The sequence below is a fragment of the Mobula hypostoma genome, chromosome 22 (assembly GCF_963921235.1).
Source record: "Mobula hypostoma chromosome 22, sMobHyp1.1, whole genome shotgun sequence".
In the NCBI taxonomy this organism is placed as follows: domain Eukaryota; kingdom Metazoa; phylum Chordata; class Chondrichthyes; order Myliobatiformes; family Myliobatidae; genus Mobula; species Mobula hypostoma.
Genome location: NC_086118.1, coordinates 48,811,290 through 48,832,611, shown reverse-complemented (window position 1 = coordinate 48,832,611; position 21,322 = coordinate 48,811,290). Strand labels below are relative to the sequence as shown.

Genomic DNA, 21,322 nt, shown 5'->3' with positions numbered 1-21,322 from the left:
TTACATTTTTCTGAGTAAAAACTGAAGAAAGAATGAAAAATGTTGCAGAGATATTCATTCATTTAGAAACGTTTGAAATGACACAGAAAGCAGTTAATGGCTAAATGCTCTCCATGAAAGTGTACCAGGTATTACAACAAGGGAAATGTTAGAATGCCCTACAAGAAAACAAAAATACAAGAAAATAGGAAGAGGTGTAGACCACCAGGCCTCCTAATCCAGATCCACCATTCAATTTGTTCATGGCTGATCTATGTCGGACTCAACTTCTTTCTGTGCCAGTTCCTCATAACCTTCAAATCCTCAATCCTTCAAATATTTGAGTGCACCTCTATCATAATCTATAAGGATCTGGCCTCCACTATTGTCGGGGTGGGGAAAAAATTCTCAATTTTCTGCTCTTTGAGGAACAGTTTCTAAATACCTCAGTGGGGGAAATGGGGGGGGGGGGAGAAGAGACCAGATTTCAGAATACATGTGTCCCCCGCTTTTTGAACGTTCGCTTTACGAAACCTCACTGTTACGAAAGACCTACATTAGTACCCTGTTTTCGCTTTCAGAAGGTGTTTTCACTGTTACGAAAAAAAAAGAAGCGCGCCTCGAGCAGCCGCTCTGCCCCGGATTCGGAACGGCAGTGCTTAAACACGTGCCTGTCAGCAGCCGTTTGCAAGATGAGTTCTAAGGTATCGGAAAAGCCTAAGGGAGCTCGTAAGGGTGTTACACTTAGTGTAAAACTAGACATAATTAAGCATTTTTATCGTGGTGAACGAAGTAAGGACAACGTGAGTTTGGCTTGTGGAAGCTGACGAACATGACGTTGAAGAGGTTTTGGCATCCCATGACCAAGAACTGACAGATGAAGAGCTGATGCAATTGGAAGAAAAAAGGATAACCATCGAAACCAAATGAGTAATGATAAAGTACGACTTTAATTTTGAAAGGTTACGTCGGTTTAGGGGATATTTGCAGGATGGTTTGAGTCCTTACATAGAACTGTGTGATAGAAAAATGCGCGAGGCTCAGCAGTAAAGCAAGCCTTCCACATCAGCTACAGCAGACGACGAACCTCGACCTTCGACATCGAGGCGGGCAGAGATAGAAGATGAGCTGCCTGCTCTAATGGAAACAGACGATGACGAGATGACACCCCAACCCCCAGGCCACGGACAGATACCGATTTGCGGAGAATGCAACGGTAGCCGGGAGACACACAGTACATCTTTAAGAAAAAAGCCGAAATAACATGCTAATTAATTAGGTGCTGCCGACACGTAATTGTCGGCCCAGATCAGAGACGACGCAATCGGAAATCGGCACTGATCTGGGCCGACAATTACGTGTCGCGCAGCACCTAATTAGCATGTTTATTTCGGCTTTTTTCTTAAAGATGTGCTGTGTGCCTCCCGGCTACCGCTGGACCCCTGTGTGCTTCGCGGCAATGTATCGGTCGGCAGCCTGGAAGGTGGAGGCATCACTGCACCACCCAAACTCCGACTCAGCCTAACACACCATCATCAGTGTGCTCGGCGCTGTCCTGATTCCAGTAAGTGATACTACACTGTACATACATTATTTCTACTTTATATCTGCTATGTATTTTTACGTGTTATTTGGTATGATTTGGAGGCTTCATAGCTTAAAGGTTACTGGAGAGCGCTAGCGCCGTGTTTTTGCCAACAGCACTTGCGTGAGATTTTCTGCCGACGGCGCTTGCATGAGATTTTCGCTACTGAGAACAGTTCAGTAATGATTGTGGAAAAGTATTTCTACTTTATATAGGCTGTGTATTTACCATATCATTCCTGCTTTTACTATATGTTACTGTTATTTTAGGTTTTATGTGTTATTTGGCATGATTTGGTAGGATATTTTTGGGTCTGCGAGTGCTCACAAAATTTTCCCATATAAATAAACGGTAATTGCTTCTTCACTTTACGACATTTCGGCTTACAAACCGTTTCACAGGAACGCTCTACCTTCGGATGGCGGGGGAAACCTGTGTCTACTTTCCTATAACCATTAAGTCCTTGAACTGACCTGATTCTATCAGCCTTTGAGGAAGAGAGTTCCATTGTCTGATGCCCCAGTAAAATAAACAATTGCTTCTAAATGTTTTGTCAAAATTCCTCAGTTGTTTTACATTGTGAGTACCTTTAGAGTGGATAATTTAACTGTCAATAAAATAGTCTTTTTGCTCTTTCAATGTAATATGTTACTGCATGTTTGGACTTACTGACTGAAATTTTTGAGCTCTGGAGGACATCAGGGTTTTTACACTGAAACTAGTGAGAAACACTTCCCGATTTACAAGCTTTTACTTAATGCAACATTTGTTGGAATACAGCTCCATCATTAGTTGAGGAATATCTGTATTTATAATATACCCTCACAAATTCAGATTATGGCAGAGTCTCTTACAGACCAAATGAGATAAGAGATAGGAGCAGAAATAAGACTCTTGGTCCCTCAAGTCTGCTCAGACAATGAAGGAATTATGGCAGATCATTTGCAAAGAGCAAGCTCCAGCAAAATGTGGCAAAACCAAATAAAAAACTTTTGACGATGTTCAATGAAAGAAAAAATATTGCCCAATGTTCTCCTCAAGTTCTACAGCTAAATTAAATAATGTTCCTTCAGACCAAGGTGAACAACATAGTACGTATAATTCACACACAACATAAAGCAATACTACCACAAATAAATCAACAAATAACAAAATATATTTCAGATGATTGAAGTTTAGCATCAGGTGCATTTACGATAGAAGTCAAAAAGAAAACAATGTAGCTCTACTGACACTTCATAAGTGATGAGACCTGGGTGGTGGCAGGGAGTTCAGTCGACTCAAGACCTGGGGAAAGCTGTCTTGTATCCCAAGAGTCATTGTCCTAATGCTATAGGACCCATCCTGATGGTAGGGGGTCAAAGAGATGGTGGGATGGATGGGAGGGATCCTTGATAATCCTAAGGGCCCTGTGTACACAGCGCTCCTGATAAATATCTCAGATAGGTGGAAGTGAGACCCTGATGATCCTTCTCAGCAGTCCTCGCAATCATTTGTAAACTCTTGTGGTCAGATATCTTGTAATTCCCAGAGCAGATGGTGATGCAGCTGGTCAGAACACTCTCAATGATGCCCCTGTAAAAATTGGTTAAAATGGGGGATACTCACTTCCCTCAATCTCCTCAGGAAGTGGAGACGTTGCTGTGCTTTTTGGACTAAAGAGTTGGCGTTGAAGACCAGGTCAGACTGCCCATTATGTGCACTCCCAGGAACTCGGTGCCCCTAACTCTGTCCATGGAGGATCTGTTTAAGTGCAGAGGGGTTGTTGACCTGCGCCTTCCAAATGTCCACAATCATCTCTTTAGTCTGTCCACATTTGCAAACATGTTATTGTGTTTACACCATTCTACAAGCCACTCTAGCTCTTCTCTGAATACCGTCTCATTGTTGTTGGTGAGACCAACCACTGTAACTTGATGATTTGGATTGAGCTGGATCCAGCAGTACCAGTCATGTTGTTAACAGCATAAACAGCAGGAAGACGATGCTGCAGCTCTCAGGGGTGCTGGTGATCAGTGTGATGGAGCTAGAGATGTTTCTGCCAACATAGGCCCACTATGGTTTTTCTGTCAAGAAGTCTAAGATTCAGTTATAGAGAGAGGTGGTGAGCCGCAATTTACAAGGACAATTTACCCACCAGCTTCTGAGGGATGATCATATTAAACACCAAAATGGAATTCATAAACAGCATCCTGGCATATGAGACCATTCAGTCCTGTTGAGAATGCCAGAGCAATCCCAGAGAGCAACTTACGGACTATTGTGGGATATTATGTAATATTGTATCATATCTTGTGCAATACCTGGAGATGCTGTGTGAGGAATAACTTTCAACAGCAGTAAAACATCATTTAAGAGTCATGAAATCAATGGTAATGATTCTGAATGAACATACCTCCAAACAATTCAGAAACAATGCATAGAGTTCGGTCTCATTTTCTTGACCAAGATTTGTTTTTTGAACTCCAGACAGATAGCTCTGCAGGTAATCCTTAATATCAGCAAAACTGAAAGGAAGACATTTAGTTTATTTAATTGAATACTAAAAGCTGAAATTTATAATTAAAATACAAAAAGCCATTAACACATGAGAGGCTTAAAATTATCATACCAATCTTAATTGTAAAGTAAGGACACCATTCATTTATGGGGATGACCTTTAGTCAGGAATAAAAAGAAATCTCATCATGGCATGCTTAAACGTGGATCTAACATTTAAACAAAAATCATTTAAAGAATCTCATTCAAACCAAAGGCAAATAACAAAAACAAGTCACGTGTAACTCATCCTGGATTTTCCCTAGTACAACAAACTTTTAGGAAATCAATTTAGCAGAAGCAACACCACCTTGTAATCTGTAGCAAGATCATGAAATTGAAAATAGAAAGAAAAATGTCTTAGAACCATACCCCTGACACTTCAATTTCATTTCTAATGAAATAGTAAATATCCTGTTAATAAAATAAAGAATAGTACAGCATATGAGAGGACCATTGGCCCACAACATCTCTGATAACTATGATGCCCATTTAAACCAATCCCATCTGCCTATACATGGTACATTCTCTTCATGGACTGCCTGTTCATGTGTCTGCTTAAATGCCTCTTAAGTGTTGCTATTGCATCCTCTCCACCACGTCCTCAGACAATGTGTTCCAGGAACCTATCACATTCTGCATAAAGAAAAAACTATTCTTCTCACTTTAAAATCAGTGCATTCTAGAATTTTACATTTACACAGAACATAGAACAGTACAGCACTTTTGGCCCATGATGCTGTGCTGATTTTGATACCAATTAATACTATGTCCTCTTCCTGTGTATCATTCATATCTCTCCTTTACCTTCATATTCATGCATCTATCTGAAAGCCTCTTACACTCCACAAAGCCTGCTTCGACTATTACCCTTCGTAACCTACCACACTCCGTAAATAAACTTGTCCCTCATGCTGCCTTTAAATTTTCTCCCTCTAACCTTTAAAGTATGTCCTCTGGTATCTGACATTTCTATCTTGGGGAAAAGAATCTGACAGTCTAAACTTTATAATAATTTTATAAACCTCTATTAGGTATCCCCTCAGACATCCACGGTGCATGGAGAACAATCCCAGTCTGTCCAATCTTACCTTGTAGCTCATAACCTTCAATCCAACAACAAATTTCATGACATATGTTAGTATGCTTTTGAAGACCCTGACCTGGAGTTACAAGCTGACTTCAGTTCTTTGCAGAAATGGGACCTGCTCCGAGGGCCTCACGACTGGCTGCCTTTTGATATGCCAAGGATGTAGCCTGGAAGACTAGCACGCCTTCAGGATGCCGGATTTTCGTGGCTCTGGAGGGGGGCAGATTCGAGGTCGGTGCCACCACCTGATGTGTCATAGGAGTACATGGAAGATTGAATGCAGCGAGCTGGCTGCTGGCTGTGTGCCCAGAGACCCAAGTTCTTTGGGCACGGAGCTCGGAAAAAGTGATGCAACAGACTTTGAACACCATAAATCGGCGAGTTGTTTTGTTATGTCTCCCCTCTTGCCGTGAAATGGGGACACCTCTTTTTCACTTATTAGGCAGAGAGAGAGAGCTTGTGGTATGTCAAATTACTGGGTGAATGAGTAGCCTTTGGGGTACTGCAAGTCTGTGTCTTTACTGATGCTTTGTTGCACACTTGAATGCTTGGTGGAAGGTGCAGGTGCTTTTAAGCTTGCGGGGAGGGGGGCTCATTGCTTTGCTGCTGCTTATGCGTGGGAAGGGGAGCTGGGGGGGCTTTGGGGTTCCAACATTTAATTGTCATTCATTCCTTGGGGCACACTTCTGTTTTTGTGGATGCTTGCGAAGAAAAGAATTTCAGGATGTATATTGTATACACTTCTCAAACATTAAACGTACCTACTGAAACCTATTGATATCAAATCTAATTTTGATTCTGATTCCGGGCATTATCCTGGTAAACCTCTTCGGCACCCTTTCCACAATCTCCACATCCCTCCAACAACAAGGTGACCAGAACTGCACACTGTATTCCAACAGCAGTCTGACTAAAGCTTTATACAGCTGCAGCATGACTTCTTTACTCATATAATCAACACTCCTACCAGTGAAGACAAGCGTGCCATAGACATTCTTTATCACATTTTCCACTTCTGTAGCCATTCTTACTGAGCTATGGCCTTGGACTCCAAGATCCCTCTGTACTTTAATGTTGTTAGGGGGCCAACCACTAACTGTATACTTTCTCCTTTTATTTGACCTACCAAAGTGCTATACCTCACACTTGCCTAAATTAACTCCATCTGCTACTTCCCTGCCCATATCTGTAACAGATCTATATCCCACTGATTTCTTTTGTACTTCTTTACATCATACACAACTTCACCAATCTTGGTGTCATTTGCAAACTCAACCCAAGCAAGGCTGCAGGACCGGATGGTGTCAGTACCAGGGTGCTCAAAGCCTGTGCCCCTCAGCTATGTGGAGTACTTCGCCATGTATTCAACATGAGCCTGAGGCTCCAGAGGGTTCCTGTACTGTGGAAGACGTCCTGCCTCATCCCTGTGCCGAAGACACCACGCCCCAGCGGCCTCAATGACTACAGACCGGTGGCATTGACTTCCCACATCATGAAGACCCTGGAGAGACTTGTTCTGGAGCTGCTCCGGCCTATGGTCAGGCCACACTTAGATCCCCTCCAGTTCGCCTACCAGCCCCGACTAGGAGTTCAGGATGCCATCGTCTACCTGCTGAACCGTGTCTACGCCCACCTGGACAAGCCAGTGAGCACTGTGAGGGTTATGTTTTTTGACTTCTCCAGACCACAGTACGTGTGCTTGCAACACTGTGTGTCCGACAGAGTGATCAGCAGCACTGGGGCTCCACAGGGGACTGTAAGGTACCGGTGACCCCCGTTTCCATCCAGGGGGTCAGTGTGGACATGGTGGAGGGTTACAAATACCTGGGGATATGAATTGACAATAAACTGGACTGGGTCTAAGAACACTGAGGCAGTCTACAAGAAGGGTCAGAGCTGTCTCTATTTCCTGAGGAGACTAAGGTCCTCTAACATCTGCTGGACGACACTGAGGATGTTCTACGGGTCTGTGGTGGCCAGTGCTATCATGTTTGCTGTTGTGTGCTGAGGCAGTAGGCTGAGGGTAGCAGACACCAGCAGAATCAACAAACTCATTTGTAAGGCCAGTGATGTTTTGGGGATGGAACTGGACTCTCTGATGGTGGTGTCTGAAAAGAGGATGCTGTCCAAGTTGCATGCCATCTTGGACAATGTCTCCCATCCACTACATAATGTACTGGGTGGGCACAGGAGTACATTCAGCCAGAGACTCATCCCACTGAGATGCAACACAGAGCATCATAGGAAGTCATTCCTGCCTATGGCCATCAAACTTTACAACTCCTCCCTTGGAGGTCAGACACCCTGAGCCAGGCTCCTGAACTTAAGTCCTGGACTTATTTCCTGGCACAATTTACATATTTACATATTACTATTTACCTATTTATGGATTTATTACTATTTACTATTTATTATTTATGGTGCAACTGTAATGAAACCAATTTCCCCCGGGATCAATAAAGTATGACTATGACTACATCCAACATATTAATAGGTCCCAACACTGAACCATGCAGTACAGTCACATTTGCGATCAGCAAAACATTCTTCCTACATCCTCACTGCCTTCCATCAGCAGACCAGTTTTCGATCCTGAAACCTTGCACCAAAGTGTCTTAACCTTTTGTGTAGATCTGTGTCTGAAACTTGGTGGAAGGGAATGTGGAGCAGGTATGCATCTGGAGCAGGGTATAGCCAGAATTGAAAGCTATAATCTACAAAATTGTCCATTATTAATACCATTATTTGAATCTGTATTATGTACAAACATTACAATTTTACTGCTCAGTAATATTCAGCACCTATTTTAATTTCTCGTAATTGCATACCATGATGAAACCACAAGATACTTCCAGTTTTCTCCTTAATTCTGATATTAAGCAACAGATGAACTTTGAACAACATCTGTTTACAGGTCTTCCCTGGCTCTTTAAAACTACTCTCTTAATGCAAAGGAAAAGACCTGAATATGTAAATTAATGCTCCAAGATAAAGAGTGCTCCATTACCAAATATGGCAAAAGATGAGACTTTCCCAGTGGGTAAGACATGTTCTGATAAATCTTTGGTGAAAGTCACCTTGCAGAATAGTTAACACTCTGAGCTAATCTCTACTTTTAGGTAGCATGCATTGTCTATGGTTCTCTTTCACTTAGAGGTATATAATAAAATATTCCTGAAACTTCCAGGCTTGGGTTAATTTGTGGAAAGTTCCTTCCTGTTCTTGATAAACGTTTTGTAATAACCTCACAAAAAACATGAGTGGGGCCTTTCAGATCTTTCCAGCAGGCTTGAAATAGCACGAGATGCCACTTGCTTGAAGGTAAGAGTGAGAATTAAAACATGAGTGGGACCTTTTGCGATATCACTGTTTATTAAGCCTATAAATGCCTATAAAAAGTGATGTTAAGCAGAGTGGCCATTGGGAGCAGCCATTGATGGAGTGTGCTAGTATTAAGAGTGGGAAGCTGACGCTTTGGCTAAAGAGGATTTGGCAAGGAGAGGCAGAGGCTAAAGTAGGTTTCTGGTAAGTTTCTTTCTTTCTTTGTCTATTTGTGCTTAGTTAGTGTAGTGAGAATGGGTCCAGGGTCAGCATTCTTCATATAGAGATAGAAATTTTGGGAGACTTCAACCTTCAACATCACATCCTGCTCTTATATTCTATACCTCTAGAAATGAATGCCAACTTTGCATTTCCCTTCTTCACCGACTTAACCTGGAGGATACATTTAGGGTATCCTGCACAAGGACTCCTAAGTCCCTTTGCATCTCTACATTATGAATTTTCTCCCCATCTAAATAATGGTCTGCTCCTCCACCTATCTTTGAATAATTGGCAAATTTAGCTACAAATCCATTAATCCCATAGTCCAAATCACTGACGTACATTGTAAAAAGCAGCAGTCCCAACACTGACTCCTGTGGAACTCCGCTGGTAACCGGCAGCCAGCCAGAATAGGATCCCTTTATTCTCACTGCCTGTTTTCTGCCGATCAGCCAATGTTTCACCCATGCTAGTAACTCCCCTGTAATTCCATGGGATCTTATCTTGCTAAGCAGCCTCACGTGAGGCACCTTGTCAAAGGCCTTCTGAAAATCCAAGTACACCACATCTATTGCATCTCCTTTGTCTACCCTGCTTGTAATTTCCTCAAAAAATTTGCAGTAGGTTTGTCAGGCAGGATTTTCCTTTCAGGAAATCATGCTGGCTTTGGCCTATCTTGCCATGTGCCTCCTGGTACTCCATAATCTCTTTCCTAACAATCGATTTCAACAACTTCCCAACCACTGATGTCAGGCTAAAGATTCCTTTCTGCTGCCTCAAACCTTTCTTAAATAGTGGAGTAACATTTGCAATTTTCCACCCATCCGGTACAATGCCAGAATCTATCGATTCTTGAAAGATCACTGTTAATGCTCTACTTCCTTCAGAACCCAGGGTGCATTCCATCAGGTCCAGGATATTTATCCACCCTCAGACCATTAAGCTTCCTGAGCACCTTTTCAGTCGTAATTTTCACTGCACATACTTCACTTCCCTGATACTCTTGAATGTCTGGTATAGTGCAGATGTCTTCCACTGTGAAACTGATGCAAAATATGCATTCAGTTCCTCTGCAATCTCTGTGTCTCTCATTACAATATATCTCCAGCATCATTTTCTATTGGTCCTATATCTACCCTCAACTCCCTTTTACCCTTTATATACTTTAAAAAAACTTCTAGTATCTTCTTTGATATTAGTCGCCAGTTTCCTTTCATAATTCATCTTTTCCTTCCTTCTTAGTTTTCTTCTGCAAGTTTTTAAAAGCTTCACAATCCTCTATCTTCCCACAAGCTCTGGCTTCCTTGTATGCCCTCTGTTTTGCTTTAACTTTGGCTCTGATTTCACTTGTCAGTCATGGTAGAGTCCTTCTTCCATTCCAAAATTTCCTCTTATTTGGAATACATCTGTCTTGCACTCCCCTCATTTTTCACAGAAACTCTAGCCATTGCTGTTCTGCTGTCCTTCCTGCTAGTGTCTCTTTCCAGTCAACCTTGGCCAGTTTCCCTCTCATGCCACTGCAATTTCCTTTATTCCACTGAATGCTGACACATTGGAATTTATCTTCTCCTCCTCAAATTTCAAAGTAAACTCAGAATCAGGTTTATTATCACCGGCATGTGAAGCGAAATTTTTTGACTTAGCAGCAGCAGTTCAATGCAATACATAATCTAGCGGAGACAAAAAATAATAATAAATAAAATAAAACATAATAATAAATAAATATGTAAATCACTTATGTGTATTGAATAGATTTTTTTAAAACGTGCGAAAACAGAAATCTGTATATTAAAACAAAAAGTGAGGTAGTGTCCAAAGCTTCAATGTCCATTTAGGAACCGGATGGCAGAGAGGAAGTAATTGTTCCTAAATCACTGAGTGTGTGCCTTCAAGCTTCTATATCTCCTACCTGATGGTAACAGTGAGAAAAGGGCATGCCCTGGGTGCTGGACGCCCTTAATTACAGACGCTGCCTTTCTGAGACATTACTCCCTAAAGATGTCCTGGGTACTTTGTAGGCTTGTACCCAAGATGGAGCTGACTAGATTTACAACTTTCTGCAGCTTCTTTCAGTCCTGTGCAGTAGCCCCTCCATACCATATTGTGATCACTGTTCCCTAAGGGTTCCTCAACCGTAAGCTCTTATCACGCCTGGATCATTGCACAACACCCAATCCAGCACAGCTGATCCCCTAGTGGGCTCAACAATAAGCTGTTCTAAAAAGCCAGGCATTCTACAAATTATCTCGAGGTCCATCAACCTACCATGGGGACGTTGATAAAGAACATATATGTAATGTCCACTGCTTTACATATGTTTTATAATGTCCACTGCTTTACCTTCAAACTCTTCTGTCTGTTTCTCGAAAAACTCAACTATGTTTGCAAATAATGATCTGCCCTGCACAAAGCCATTCTGAACGTCCCTAGACAGGCCATGCTTTTCCAAGTGTGCTTAAATCCTAACCCAAGTATCTTCTCCAATGGTTTCCCTGGGAGAAGACTCTTGGGGAAAAAAAATTTACTCTGGGAAAATGTTCTGAATTTGTAGAACATCTATGGCTCTCATAATTTTATACTCTTTTATAAGTTGCCCCTCAGCGGCCGATGGTCCACAGAAAACTATCCAAGTTTGTCCAGGATCTCCTTTTGGCTTGTATTCTCTAATCCAGACAATATCCTGTTGGAGGAACTCAGCAGGTCATGCAGCATCTATGGAAATGAATAAACAGTCAATATTTTGGAATGAGGCCCTTCTTCAAGACTCAAGAAGAATCTCAGCCCAAATGTCAGCTGTTATTCATTTCCACAGATGTGCCTGACCTGCTGAGTTTCTCCAGCATTTGGTGCTAGTACGTTAGTTTTTCAGCATCTGCAGAATTTCTTGTGATTATAATATCCTGGTGAGCATCTTCTGCAGCTTCTTGAAAACCTCCAGATCGTTCCTGAAATTCAGCGACCAGACTGCACCAATAATCCAAATGTGCCCTAACCAAAGTTTTAAGACCTCAAGACCATAATATATCAGAGTAGAATTAGGCCATTCGACCCATAGAGTCTACTCCATTTTATCATGGCAGATTAGTTAACATAATTATTGTATATTATAGAACTGCAACATGTCTTCCCAATTTTTATACCCAATACTCCAACAATACATCTTCTTGACCATTCTATCTACTTGAGTTCCCACTTTCAGGGAAGTGGGCCCAAGATCCCTCTGTACATAAGGGTCCCACCATTTACTGTATACCTCCCTCTTACGTTCGACCTCCTAAAGTGTAAAACGTCACACTTGTCTGAATTGAATCCATCTGCCATTTTTCACTCATTTCCACCATCAATATGTTGTTGCATCCTTTGACAACCTTCCTGACCATCCACAATTCTGCCAGTTTTTGCGTTGTCTTAAAGTTGCTAATCAGTCCAATTACACTTCTGTCCAAATCATTTCTATGTACCATAAAAATAGTGCAGTACTGATTCCTATAGAATACCACTGGTCACAGACCTCCAGTCAGAAAAACACCCCTCCAACTCTAATCTCTCTTTTCTCTGGCCAGACCAATCTATCATGTCTCCATGGATCTCATGTACCTTAATGGATACACTAAGGGACACATAATTGAAGAGAAAAGATTCCTCCAGTCTGGTGATAGATACAGTGAGCAGAATCTTAACACTCTCTCATCTGTAATATTAAGAAATATTGGCAATTATAGTAATTAAGTCACAACAAACACTGTTAAATGAAAACAATGCAAAAGCACTGGTAAACAGCACAATGTTTTTGAAGCAAGTTTCTTTTGTGAGATTTCCTGATGTGTACTAAATAAAATGTGAATGCTACTTTTTTTCTATATCCCCAATTGAGTGGCCACTGTTTTCACAGACTTCATTTGACGTTGGAAATTGCAGTGAATTGGAATGAAAGTAAAATATTAATATTTAATGCCACTCCTCTTTCATAACTAATTCCAGTTTTACAACAAATGTAAAGTATTACTAAAACCAATCGATAGATTGTACCTGTACTTTAACAGCAGCTTAAGAACAATGGAACGAACAACAGGATTTCGATCAACTGCTTCATCAAATGGTGAAAGATTATTGGTAAAGTACTGATCTGTGGAAAAAGAAAAGGTAACTGATGTAGAAAGGAAAAATAACAAATGTTATGCTTGAAATAAATGTGCAACTTAGAAAATGTTTCAGAATACTGGTAGTGCATTTTACTGAAAGCAGGAAGAGGCAACTAACTTAACAATGAAAATGTATGTACAGTCATTTGACAACACATTCGAGAAGTACCCATGACAGAAAACATTGTCAGAGTATCTCCACAGGTACAAACATTTGCAATATCAAGTTTATAAGAATATACTTACTACGAAGAGCACAATTTAAAAACAGATCAGATTTCATTCTGCATTTTGAGTACAGGTGATTATCCAACCAATGGATACATTTTTAAGACCAGGGCAGTTTTAAAAAAAAGATCTTCCCAAGAGCTGACCAACTCACCCACTTTTGCCTAGTCAACCAACTATTTCCCCTTAATTCTAGCTGAAGAGTGCCTTAACTGAGTCACAGAACACTCCTATTGGGCTACCAGATCAGCTAAAATAGATAATTTTAATAGTTTCCCATTCAGTAACTAAGCGTTATATTTTAGCTCCAACTCATTCATTTACCACTTACATTCCCACTTCTCAATCCAATGTTTTAGACTCACTAAAAGTATGGATCTAATTCCAAAGTGATACCACATGAAACTAAATACATTACTCATACAGCCTTAGAAATTCTAGTGAAGTTTAATGAAATATATACATAACTACTTGATTAAATTGCTATGAAAATATTTTGCAGAAGATCAGGGTTGCTTGAATTACAAAGCAACATTTTCATTTTGTCAGAAGACAAAAGAGACTGCAGAAGCTAGACTCTGGAATGAAAAACAGAATGCTGGGAGAACTCAACAGTTCAATCAGCACCTCTGAAGGCAAAATATGTAAATCAATCCCTCAGAATGAACCTTGCACCAGGACTGTGAGGGAAGAGAAAAGATTGCCAGATTATAATAGTACAAGATTGTGGGGAGTTGGGGGGGGCATTGGGCTGGTAGGTGATAGCTGGGGTGGGGGGATGATGGGAAGATGGAAGCAGGTATGGGGACACATGAGAAAAATTAACAAAGGGAGAAGAAAACTAAGCTTAAGTTGATGCATACCCCCAGTTTTATTTTCCCTTTGTATACCCTTCCCACCCTTTCCTCCATTTGATCTGTCTGCTTAACAATCTCAGTCCGTTTGCTTCCACCTGTCACTTATCACCCTCTTTCCCAGCCTCTCTTCTTCTGCAATTTCTCTGTTCCCTTTTCAATCCTAATGCAAGGTCCCAGCCCAAAATGTCAACCTATATCTTTTGCCTCCACAGATGCTGAGTGACCCGCTTCCTGCAATCTATTTTCTCAATTTTGCTACTTATGCACACGTGACAAGCTAATGCCTGGAGGTATCTGGACATGTGTATTGGGAACAACGTGCAGTACTATTTCCATGACTTCCCAACGTGCACAGACAACCCGCAGATGGTTCAGGCTATGCATAAAGAAGCACGTCTTCACTACCTGGAAAGCTGCTTCATGTAGATTCTCTGAGTTACATTTTTTACCTCTTGTGATGGTTCTCCCTCAGGGCACATTGCCCCCTTCAATTGGCTGACACATTGAATCCAATCAAATTCTGAAACCTTGAACCTACTCTGATAATTACAGAATTTTTCTCACACAAGGTTATAAGTGTTAAGGAGACCAAACACACTGTACAACCACTCCACTTAAAAAAGTGGAAGATACATAACCCTTCAAAGTAATCTGACCTTTCTGTGAGTCATTGGATTGCCCCAACTTTTGAATAACAAGCAGAGAGAGAAGATCATCAACCACTTCTTTTGTTGGTGGCAAGTCATCTTTGAAGCAGACCATGGAAACCAAAGCTACGAAAAATGCATCACACCTCTTGCGAAATATGACTAATTTTGCTACAGCTTCACTGCAATAAAAATGAACACACATTAATGACAAATCCAAGAAATGGTAATATTCCTTTGAAAGCTGTAACATTGCAAGGAACCCTGAAAATGGTTACTTTCCTTCAGATCACTTGTGAATTATAACTGCACACATGGACTAAGTGATTGTTAAGACATAGTGGTAAGATGAATATATACAGTATATTTCATTTAATGGACACAGGTCTGCATTATATATTAAATGAGAAATGATCAAAATGTCAATCTGAATTATAATTTATGAATGATAAGTTTCAATATGGATATACAGCATCATTTCCTACTGTAAACCAAACGGGGGACATTTGCAAGGAAAGTTGCTCTTCTCGCAACTATTTTTTATTGTACAGATGATGAAACAGCAGTAACACAGTTAGAATGGTGCCTTGAGAAGAAAACCACTACTTTCTGCAAGTTTTGTGTTTAGGCTCTGGCTTACCATTCCAAATCTTACAACAAATGCTTATCATGAAAGCTTAATCCACAAGTATCTTTGTATTAATGCCTAGATCTGCTGTTTTGTCAACTGCTTTGCGCAATAAAAAATATTTACAGGAAGGGCCTGCCATCCTTGCAGAAGTCCTCCATTTGGTTTACAGAAGGAAATAATATTGTATCTGCATATTGAAACTCTTCTCATGTTGAGATCTAGTTTATTGCTTTCAATTTTTAATTGTTTTAATACATTGAAATCGTACAGTTTCTTTTATGAAACACCATAGAATACCTTATTTCTTCCGTTACCGCTGGTACATAATCATCATCTAGAGAAGTACGGCACAGTGGGCAGAGTCGTTGTCCTGATTCAAGCCACCACTTTATACATTTTAAACAGTAAAGATGATCACATGGAAGCAGGATGGGTTCGTTGAGTTCTCCTAAGCAAATTGAACATGCTTGCAGATCATACCTGTAATCAAAGGACATTAACATTAAATTAAATTTAGGCCTACAGAGATATGTTAAGATAATAATCAAGGAAACTTCACTCTTTCATCTCTTTCAATTATTAGTTGCAATATGAATGCCAATAATTTATGTCCTGCCATTGTTCTCTACGTAGCTTGAGATACGAAAACTGCAAAAAGGTTAGCCTGAAATGCAAGTTTATCTCCTGTGATTTGAAACAAGTTGCTTCAAGGACACACAGGTTTCCTCCGCTATCCGAAGGTAGAGCGTTCCTATGAAATGGTACGTAAGCCGGAATGTCGTAAAGTGAATAAACAATTACCATTTATTAATATGGGAAAAATTTTTGAGCATTCCCAGACCCAAAAAAACCTACAAAATCATGCCAAATAACACATAAAACCTAAAATAACAGTAACATATAGTAAAAGCAGGAATGATATGATAAATACACAGCCTATATAAAGTAGAAATACTTTTCTGCAGCACTGTCTAGCGCAGCGAAAATCTCACGGCAGCACTCTCAGCAGAAGCACTCCCTCCAGTAACCTTTAAGCTATGAAGCTGCCAAATCATACCAAATAATAAATCATACCAAATAACACATAAAAATACACGCCTATATAAAGTAGAAATAATGTATGTACAGTGTAGTTTCACTTACCAGAATCCGGAAGACTCCAATAAATTGCAGTTTCGTCACAGTTAAACACTTGCTTATACGAATAACCAACTTCTGTAATTATTTTCTTCAGTTCTGCTGGGAACTTTTCGGCAGCTTCAGTATCAGCCGAAGCACTCTCTCCAGTAAACGTTAAACTATGAAGCTGCCCTCGCTTCAGAAACTGATTATACCACCCGTGACTACCTTTAAATTCCACTTTCGCAACACTTTCATCACCATCATCCAGTGCTTTCTGTTTCAGCTTATTAAAAGGACTGACTGATTTCTCCTTAAGTATAAGAAAACTTAACGGAACACCACGCTTTGTACACCCATCAATCCACTCAAGCAATAGACTTTCCATCTTATCCATTATTGAATGCCGACTAAGAGAGACCACTTTGCTATGACCAGAACCAACAGTAACATCAGTAGCTTTCAAAATTCTTTCTCTCTGCGTATAAATAGTGCAAATGGTGAACACAGGCAAGTTCAACGCGCGGACCATGTCCTTACTTTGTTCACCACAAATGAAACGCTTAATTATGTCCAGCGTTACGCTAAGTGTAACACTCTTACAAGCTCTTTTAGGCTTTTCTGATACCTTAGAACTCATCTTGCTAACGGATGCACAAAATAAATCGAGATAAAGCACGTGTTTAAGCAATGGCAGCTAGAATGCAGTTCCAGGGGAGGAGCTTGGCTGTTTGGGCGCGCGCTGCCTTTTTTTGTAACAGTGAAAACACCTTCTGTTAGCGAAAACAGGTAACTAATGATGGTCTTTCGTAACAGCGAGGTGTTGTAAAGCGAATGTTCGGAAAATGGGGGCCACCTGTACAGTACATTCTCTACCTGCACTGTCCAGCCTGCAGATGTGCAGTTCTACTTAAACTCTGGCATCTCTGATCATCATTTAAAACTACAATCATCTTATTGATCAGCTTGTGATATTATTACTGAGGAAATTAATTGGAATTTTTCTTCATTCATTTATTTTATCCCACATGTTGATAGTATGAAAACCCAACTCAGAAGCAGCAGGATGATTTTGTTTTGAAGGAGAAAATTGGTGCCACTAATTTCTATTCAACTTCCTAATATAATACAAGAAATGACTGATTATTCCAAGATGAATCTTCCGTAATTGTAGGGAAATTCCAAGACTGAATATCCACTTAGGATCAGTTCCTAAGCTTGGTCAACCTTGGTCATTCGTGTATACCATGTGAGACTAGCATCAATTGACTTGCAGTTACTTGTAGAATTAAAGCACATACTTCTTAATTATCATACAAAATCTCCTACCTGAAGAACAGACATCCTGCACTATTTTTACAGTCCCTGAGGACCCGAATCACAGCCTGAAAGGGCCCTCGGAATCTCACATCAGAGTTACTGTTCAAACTCTGTAAACAAAAATAGAATCAAATACCATCATAACAATTTAGCCTTTTTCAACTGACTTACAGAAGCTGAAAGTTATAAGACCATAAGATAAAAAAGCAAAATAAGACACATGAACAGTTACTACGCTTCAAATATCAGACTCTTGAACAAAAGGGGATAACTACACTCATTCTATTTTTGGTGTTGCCATAATCGGTGGACACTTTATCTTGGTATTTCATGTTCTCATTATTTATTGCTATTTATTTATATTTGTATTTGCAGTTTGTTGTTCATTGATTTTGTTTACAGATACTATTCTATAGATTTGGTAATTATGCCCGCAGGAAAAAGAATCTCAGGGTTGTATGAGGTGACATGTATGTACTCTGATAATAAATTTTCCTTTGAAATTTGAATCAGACCACTTCGCTCAATTTTGCTCTGCCATTCCATCATGACCGATTTATTATCCCTCTCAAGCCCATTCTCCAGCGTTCTCCCCGTAACCTTTGATATTGTTACTAACCAAGAATCTATCAAACTCTACTTTAGACAAATTCAATGACTTGGCCTCCACAGATTCACTACCCTCTCATTAAAGAAGTTCCTCCTCATCTCTGTTCTAAATGGGCACCCCTCTATTCTGAGGCTGTGTCCTCTTGTCCATAAGACCATAAGATATAGGAGCAGAATTAGGCCATTTGGTTCATTGAGTCTACTCCGCGATTTCATCACTGCTGATCTAGTTTTCCTCTTAGCCCCATTCTCCTGCCTTCCGCCCTTATCCATTCATACCCTGACCAATCAAAAATCTATCAACCTCTGCCTTAAACTTACATAAAGACCTGGCATCCACATTGAATTCCACAGATTCATGACCCTCTCCTTAAAGGAATTCCTCCTCATTCTCGTTCTAAATGGACATCCCGCTATTCTGAGGCTGCGCCCTCTGGTCCAAGACTCACCCTCTATAGGAACCATCCTCCCCATGTCCACTCTATCCAATATTTGATAGGTTTCAATTAGATTCCTCCTTATTCTTCTAAATTCCAATGAGTACAGGCCCAGTGACATCAAACACTCCTCATATGTTAACCATTTCAGTCCCAGAATCATTCTCCTGAATCTCTTCTGGACCCTCTCCAATGCCAACACATCTTTTCTTAGATAAGGGCCCAAAACTGCCCATAATACCCGAAGTACAGTCAGACTATTGCCTTACAATGCCTCAGCATGACAACTTTGTTTTTATACTGTAGCCCTCTCAAAATAAATGCAAGCATTGCATTAGCCATCCTTATTATCAACTCAACTTATGAGTTAATCTTTAGAGAATCTTACACAATGACTCCCAAGTCCCTTTGCAACTCAATTTTTTGAATTTTCTATATTTATTTCTTCTACCAAAGTGCATGACCATACACTTGTCTACACTATATTCCAACTGCCACTTCTTCGTCTATTCTCCTAATCTGTCTAGGTCCTCCTATAGATTCACCTCCCTGCTTCCTCAGCACTACCTACCACTTCATATCGTCTGCAAACTTAGCCATAAACCCATCAATTCAGTCATCCAAATCATGAACATATAACGTGAAAAGCAGTCCCAACATGAAACACTGCGGAACGCCTCTAGTCACTGACAGCCAATTAGTCAAGTCTCCTTTTACTCACACTCATTGACTCCTACTAGTCAGCCAATCTTCTATCCATATAGTATCTTTCCTGTAATACTATTGTTAAGCAGCTTTGCATGTGGGACCTTGTCAAAGACCTTCTGAAAATCAACATCCACTGACTTTCCTTTGTCTATGTTGCCTGGTATTTCCTCAGAGTTCCAACAGATTTGTCAGGCAATATTTCCCCTTGAGGAAACCATGCTGACTTTAGCCTATTTTATCATGTGCCCCCAAGTACCCCGAAACATCATCCTTAATAATACAACTCCAACATCTTTCCAACCACTGAAGTTAGGGCAACTGGCCAAGCATTTCCTATCTTCTGCCTCCCTCCTTTCTGAAAGAGTTGAGTGATATTTGCAATCTTCCAGTTCTCTGGAACCATTCCAGAATCTGGTAATTCTTGAAAAACCATTACTAATGCCTCCACAATCTCTTTAACTACTTCTTTCAAAACCCTGGGTGTAGCCCAGCTGGTGACTTATCTAACTTCAGACCTTTCAGTTTCCCAAGCATCTTCTCGTTAGTAACAGCAACTACATTCACTTCTGCCCCGATACTCTTGAATTTCTGGCATACTGCTAGTGTCTTCCACAGAGAAGACTGAAGCAAAATACTTAGTAAGTTCATCCACTATTTCTTTGTCTCCCATTACTACCTCTCCAGTGTAATTATCCAGCAGTCCAATAAACCTCATTTTTTTTCTTTATACATTTGAGAAAACTTTCGGTTCCTCTTTTATATTATTGACCAGCTTACCTTCATATTTCATCTTTTTTCTCCTACTGGCTGTTTTATTTTTCTTCTGTTGGTTTTAAAAGTTTCCCAATCCATAATTTCCACAATTTTTTGCAATATTATATGCCTTCTCTTTTCCTTTTATGCCGTCTTTTACTTCTCTTGTCAGCCACAGTTGTCTCATCCTTCCTTTAGAATATCGCTTCATCCTCAGGATGCATCTATGCTGTGCCTTCCAAATTGCCCCCAGAAATTCTGGCCATTGCTGCTTTACCATCATCTCTGCTCATGTCCCCTTCCAATCAACTTTGGCCAGCTCCTCTTTCATGCCTTTGTAACTCCCTTTACTCCACTATAATACTGATGCACTTGACTTTAGCTTCTCCCTCTCAAACTTTACCTTAAACTCCCTAATCAAAACTGGTTCATTACACACAATGCAGAATTACCTTTCCCCTACTGGGCTCAACCACAACATGCTCTAAAAAGCCATAACGTAGGCATTCTATAAATTCCCTCTCTTGAAATCCAGCACCAATCTGTTTCTCCCAATCTACCTGTATATTGAAATCCCCCATCAGTATCATAATATTATCCTTTTTACATCCCTTTTCCACTTCCCATTGTAATTTGTATCTCACATCCTGGCTACTATTTGGTGGACTGTATACAACTCCCATCAGGGTCTATTTTTACCGTTGCAGTTTAACTCTACCTGTAAGGATTCTATATCATCCGATCCTGTGTCACCTCTTTCTAAGGATTTGATTTCATTTTTTAAACCAACAGAGCGTGCTGCGGTTCCTCCCTGGTAGGTCATCCCCCCAACAGTATCCAAAGCAGTATACTTACTATTGAGGGGGCCAGCTCAGGGGCACACTGCACTGGCTGCTTATTCCATCTCCCTCTCCTGACAGTCACCCATGTACCTGCTTCCTATAACTTGGGGTGACTACCTCCCTATGGCTCCCATCTATGACCACCTCATTGTCCTGTATGATTTGAAGGTCGCTGTCGAAGCAGTGCTGCCAGGATAATCAAGGACATGACCCACCCAGCCAACACACTTTTCATCTCTCTTCCCTCGGGGAGAAGGCTCAGGAGATTGAAGACTCGTAGGGCCAGATTTGGGA

At 40.5% G+C, this 21,322-nt stretch overlaps 1 protein-coding gene across 1 annotated transcript in view; it reads right to left on the bottom strand.

Annotated features, from left to right (window-relative positions):
* The window catches only part of rnf213a (ring finger protein 213a), a 211,417-nt gene that overhangs the window by 43,302 nt on the left and 146,793 nt on the right, over positions 1-21,322 (bottom strand). The window contains exons 42-46 of the mRNA XM_063030522.1: positions 17,689-17,789; positions 15,538-15,720; positions 14,619-14,791; positions 12,765-12,861; positions 3,960-4,071 (exon numbers count right to left, since the gene is read on the bottom strand). Of these exons, the coding sequence (XP_062886592.1) occupies positions 3,960-4,071; positions 12,765-12,861; positions 14,619-14,791; positions 15,538-15,720; positions 17,689-17,789 (666 nt within the window). The remainder of the gene's footprint in view (positions 1-3,959; positions 4,072-12,764; positions 12,862-14,618; positions 14,792-15,537; positions 15,721-17,688; positions 17,790-21,322) is intronic.